The sequence below is a fragment of the Chelmon rostratus genome, chromosome 14 (genome assembly GCF_017976325.1).
Source record: "Chelmon rostratus isolate fCheRos1 chromosome 14, fCheRos1.pri, whole genome shotgun sequence".
Taxonomy (NCBI): Eukaryota; Metazoa; Chordata; class Actinopteri; order Chaetodontiformes; family Chaetodontidae; genus Chelmon; species Chelmon rostratus.
In genome coordinates this window covers 26,430,673-26,436,672 of record NC_055671.1, presented here as the reverse complement: position 1 = coordinate 26,436,672, position 6,000 = coordinate 26,430,673, and the positions used below count along the sequence as shown (strand labels likewise).

General features: G+C 44.5%; 1 protein-coding gene across 1 annotated transcript in view; it reads left to right on the top strand.

Annotated features, from left to right (window-relative positions):
- The window catches only part of ik (IK cytokine), a 14,082-nt gene extending 12,826 nt beyond the window's left edge, over positions 1-1,256 (top strand). The window contains exons 19-20 of the mRNA XM_041952111.1: positions 815-849; positions 1,004-1,256. Of these exons, the coding sequence (XP_041808045.1) occupies positions 815-849; positions 1,004-1,031 (63 nt within the window). The 3' untranslated portion in view covers positions 1,032-1,256. The remainder of the gene's footprint in view (positions 1-814; positions 850-1,003) is intronic.
- Positions 1,257-6,000: the final 4,744 nt, after the last annotated feature.

The window sequence follows — 6,000 nt, the reverse complement described above, 5'->3', positions numbered from 1 at the left end:
TAGGGTGCACCAGCCTTTGTCTGAGAGTGTTCCCAGGTTTGAAATGTACCGGGATGTTGTGTTTGTTAAAGATTCGCCTGAGCTTCTCTGATACACCAGACACATATGGAATGACGATGTTATGTCGTCTGTCCCTCTTTTCTTCCTCTGTCACCCTGTTCTTTCTGGAAGCAGCTGAACTTTTCACAAAAGACCAGCTGGGATAACCACAGGTTTTGAGGGCCCCCCTCAGGTGTTTGTGTTCCTTGTCCCTTGCCTGTTGGCTGGTTGGAACATTATCAGCTCTGTGTTGTAGAGTTCTGATAACACCTAGTTTGTGTTCCAGTGGGTGATGTGAGTCAAAAAGGAGGTACTGGTCTGTGTGAGTAGGTTTTCTGTAAACCCCAATATGGAGGCGCCTGTTCTCTCCAATGTGGACATCACAGTCCAAAAAAGGCAAACTCATGTCCTTGACATCCTCTCGAGTGAATTTGATGTTCTTGTCCACTGAGTTAATGTGCTCGGTGAAGGCTTGCACTTCTTGGCTTTGGATTTTTACCCAAGTGTCATCCACATATCTGTACCAATGACTTGGTGTTGTTCCTTTGAAAGAGTTCAGAGCCGTTCTTTCCATGTTCTCCATGTAAAGATTAGCCACAATGGGGGATACTGGTGAGCCCATCGCACATCCATGTTTTTGCCTGTAAAACCTTCCCTAAGTCTTCTAAGACAAACTGACGAGGTCCAGTTGCGAACGATTGAATGCCCTAAAACCAGACAGTAAACAGCATTTAAACAGTCAGTAACGTCGGTGTTGTGTTCATCTGTGTTTCAGATCATTGAGAAGAGGAAGAAGATGGAGGCTGATGGGTGAGTGCTTCCTGTTTTCTGTCATCATCTGCTCGGCCAATCAGAGGAGAGCGGGCAGTTCTTGTCTTAAACATGATGGAGATCGTCCAATCAGTTTTGTGGATGTGTGGCTGCAGAACAGGGAACAGGCGGTAAACACGTGTTTGTGTTTCAGGGTGGATGTAAAGAGACCCAAATACTGAAGACGTCCTCGTCCCCCTGCTGCTGTCCACCAGGATCAGTTCATCTATTTATCAAACATTGATCAGTGAGGTGAGACAGATGGAGGTCAAAGGTCACTGAGGATCAGTTTTCACCTGATGTTATTGATTAGCTTGTGATGTGTGATGTCAGTGATGAGTCTTTATTAGCTGATGTCATTGATTAGGTATTGATTTAGGTTTCTTTGGATCACAAATAAACATCAAAACAACAAAGAGTTTTTCCTCTTTTTTTAATGGTGGGGGGTTTTTGAGGTTTGTGTTTCTGGACAGCAGAGAGTTAACTGACAGCTGACGGGTGGTATGTTGTGATGAAGAAGGCTCTCTTTTAACCTGGCTATATCTCCATGGCAACTGATTCTGCACACCTGACTTTCTGCATCGGGGGTTCTGCTCAGAGTTCTGGATTAAAATCGGCTATAAAAAGTGCCCCCCCCCTCACTCCGACTCCTTTGGAGATGACATCTTCATTCTTACAAGATCCCGTCGACCTGGATGCCAGAATTGTAGCGAGGCAGCGTTTGAAGGATCCTTTGACGTTCTCTATGAGCGGTGCAGAGTCTCGGCCCCCTCTCGGCTGAGGGGGTGTGTTGTAAATGAATTGAAATGAATGACGTTGTGTTCCTGTGGGTTTTAACTGCTGTTCCTGAGGCTCTTCTGGTTCCCCCTGACCTACTGGATATGTTTGTAATGCTGCCCTGCTATCAGCCCCCCCGGCAGTAAAAGAAGCCTTCTATAAAATCCCAGCCAGCACATTGATGGTTCCTGTATTATTAATCACTGTGATGGATTCATGTCCTCACAGGATTCTCAGGCTCCTCTGTGCCACCGATTGAAGCCACATTTCAATCACAGCCTTGATGATGAAGGATGTAGTGACTTCAGTTCTTTCACACCATCGGTGTTCTTAAATTATTTTGGTGCTCCTTTCTGTCGGCTGATTGGTGGAACAGCGTGTAGGTACAGAACCAGCTGCACAGCAGACTACAGACAGCACAGACTTTCAGGAGTTTGTCATCGTTCATAAGAACAATGTTTTCCCGTCAAACAGCTTGTTTCAGTGCTTTTATTTTGAAATTAACCACCAGTTAACGTTGGTGAGGGCGGATGCTCGATGTCCCGGCTCGGTTCAGGACTCCCGAGTCTTCAGAGTCTTTCCTGGGTCACCGCTGTGAAGAAGGCATGGCAAACATACACAGCTTTATTCATTTCATTTGGAACCCGTCATCCCAAACATCCCAACAAACAACCAATCAGAGGCTGCGTTTCACTCATTTATTCAAATACCTGCCTTCACTGGGAAAGACAAAAGTCCTGCAAATAAAATGTCAAACATGCTGAACCAGAACGTCAACGCTCCATCAGTCAGTCATCATCGGTCTGTCAAACGACCTCCAGCAGAGCGACTGCACGTCATCCCTGATCAGACGACCATGAAGGCTCAGAAACAGTCGACGACCGTCGTCATCAGCTTCAGGTTCAGGTTCAGCTGCTCCGGCTCACATAAAGAGAGTCTGACTGACCCTCGTTTGACATCATAACTACAGAAGAAGAGTTTCACTTCCTGTTCTCAGTTCGATGAGTGAACACAACAAACAGCCGCTCGCTTTTTATACGAAGCAACATTTTCAGTTTCAGACGCTCAGAATAAATCAGGTGTGTGTGTGTGCGTGCGTGCGTGCGTGCGTGCGTGCGTGCGTGCGTGTGAGAGATAACAGCATGTTTGTACTAATTGGTGTTTGTTGATCTCGTTAGTGGCTGCTGTTGTTACAGGAGTCGTTAAGCTCGTTAAGGCACCGTCGCTCGTTAAGAGATCAAACTGTGTGTGTTTGTTGTTGTTGATGATAGAAACATGTTCAACACTTTGACGGACAACTGGACTTAATAACCCTCCAAATTAGCATCAACAACGCTAATGAGTGTTTGTTAATTAGGCCGAGTGTGTGTGTGTGTGTGTGTGTTGATGGACAGCTGTACTGATGAATATGTATCTGGGTGTTACTGAAGATGCTAATGAGATTTTAACGAGCGGCTAACAAGGCCTCAGAGCTCCGCCCACCAGCAGCTCCAACAGGAAGTAGATTTTTCAGCCGGATGAACATCAAAGACAAAGTTTCTTTGTTTTGTCTTGTTTTTATTTACAAGCTGATTTATTCATTCTTAATTTTGTCCTGAATATTAAACATTCAGAAACCTTTTAATTTAAGCTTCAAACTCAAGTTTGATTTAAAATGATGAAGTTCAGATTTTATTTTAACAGAAAAGTCTGAACTTTGAACGCAGCACAGTTGAATGAAGCTGGGGGGGGGGTGGATTAAGGATATTGATTGTGATTCCTCCCACGATGAAAACTGACAAACACGTGACAGAATTTATTGGACCCTTCAGTGTCTGCAGATGTGGATCTTTAATCTGATAACTCAATGATATCAGCTCTCGCACAGCTGTTGTCACGGTAACAAGCAGTAAAACAAGGAAAGAACGAACGAAGCTAGCAGCAGGTTAGCGATGTACACCACAGACGTTTCTGGTGAAGCTACAGTCACAGATAAAGTTGTTTTCACACTCCGGTCCTCTTGGTGGCACTGTACTAAACACAGTATCTTAGCTACAGCGCTCGAAACAAGCCTGGTTTCTATTCGACGAATCACTCAAACATCAAAAAAGCTTAACTTAACTAACAATCATCAGTTCATTAACAGGTCATCTCAGATCAGCCTACAGGGTTTACCTGTCCAGTCCGCAGGGGCCCAGCAGAGGGAGCTGCTAAGCTTCCAGCTAAGCTGAATAAATGGAGGTGAGAAATCAAAGCAGATCAGAAAATATGATGATAATAATAATCATAATAATAATAATAATAATAATAATAATAATAATAATCATAATCATCATAATCATAATAACAATAATAATAATAATAATGCTGCAGAGATCAACCGGCCGCCTTATTAACATCCAGTTCCTCCAAAAGGAAACGAATCTGCACAAAGAAAGAGTTTAAATGTCTTCGGTCATGTTTTCTGTGAAATCAGTGATTTCACCAACAAACACAGATTTATCATCGTAATAAGAATTCTCAGTGTCTCTCTCACTCTGATTGGTCGACTTCACTGTTGTCTTGCCTTCTGAGATGACCAATCAGATCACACACCACACATACACACACACAGACCAATATGTATGTGTGTGTGTGTGTCATGAAGACAAAAGGTGAACCAATGTTCTCATTTCCTTAACTGGGTCGCCGTGGGAACAAGGTGTGTGTGACAGAGAGATGGAGTGAAAACTGGGCTAAAACACAGCGGGTTAATGTCATGACACAGTTCACACCTCCATCCGTCACACACTGTGACACACACACACACACACACACAGTCTCATTCTACAGACTATAACATGTCACCAGTTACTGGATGAAGATCTGAGCAGCTTCCTGGTTCAGTGAACCTGAACATCTCTGACCAGCTGGAACGGTCCGGCTGCTTTAGCTTTAAAATGAAGCTCAGAACAGAAACAGAGGGCTGGTCTGGAATCAGCTCTGCTGGAACTGGATCATCTGAACCTACCGTGAAGGGACAGGTTAAACCTGTTCAGGTTCAGTCCTCAAATGTTTTAATCATTTCATCCATGTTTATCTTTAGATAATGAATGATATTAATGATCAACAGGTTTGGGTGGCGGTCCCAGCAGGATTTAGATTAAACCTGACACAAAATCAATAATCAATAATGTGAGCTCCATAAATGGCTAACCCTAACCCCCATCAGGGCCAACGCAGACCTCCATCAGGGCCAACGCAGACCTCCATCAAGGCCAGCGCAGACCTCCATCAGGACAACGCAGACCTCCATCAGGGCCAACGCAGACTTCCATCAGGTCAACGCAGACCTCCATCAGGGCCAGCGGTCCACTGTTCTAAGATTCAAAGCTACAACCTTCACGGTCAGTATTGCTGTTTCTCCTTTCCTTCAGTTCTCTGCTGGAGTTTCCTGCGAACAGATCACATTTGAATGTAAGAGTACAGCTGGTTGTATGATATGTATGTTTCCATAGCGACGCCTCGGTTTGAGAACAAAGCGTTGTTCCGTTGTTCCGGTTCTCCATAACGAGTCTTTCTGTGTGAGGTCTGAGCGGCTCCAGGTGTCGGCTCACCTGAGGATTACTGCTACCTGTGAAGGTGGACTGCGATGTCATCGTATTTCTATTGGCCGTGTTTTGTCACTGTTGAACTTTACTGCCACCTACTGGATGTTCAGATGTATTGCATGAACTCTGCCTTTATCTCCGATGTCAACGACTGTGAAAAATAATTAGTGCATCGTGATTGAGATCCGCTCTGACGGTTAAAGGCTTCGTCCTCAGCTCGTGCTTCAGTCCTCCAGACGAACCGGACAGAAAACGAGCTGCTCGATGGAGGTGACGATGAAACACTGTACAGTTTATTGAGCTGGAAAATTAAAACAGGACAAACGTTATCGACTAATCAGCTGTAAACATCACGTTAAGCATGTTGCTAACTTTCTGACCACACCCAGCCCATGATGTCACGCTGCACTTTCGTAAAGGGTGACATCTCTGTGTGATGATTTTAACCTCGAGGTGGCGGCAACAGCAGGAGGCTCAAAACTCCTGAAGGATCAGACGTTGTTAAAGCCTGGAGCTTGTTAGCACGTTGCTGCCCTGACCACACCCACCTGTGATGTCACGTTGTACCATAGTATGTGGTGACATCATTTCTGGGATCTTAGATTTTTTACTTTTTTAACAACAGCAGGATTCCCAGGCTGTGATTCCTTCACTCGTTAAAGCTCAGATAATGATCGTAACTAATTAGGACCAAACCTGTGATGTCACACTTTACTCGTTAAGCTTTACACCTCAGAGCTCGTTAATCATGTTACTGATGTCGTCCTGCACTAAAGTCAAGGGCTTATGAGGTCTGACAAGACTA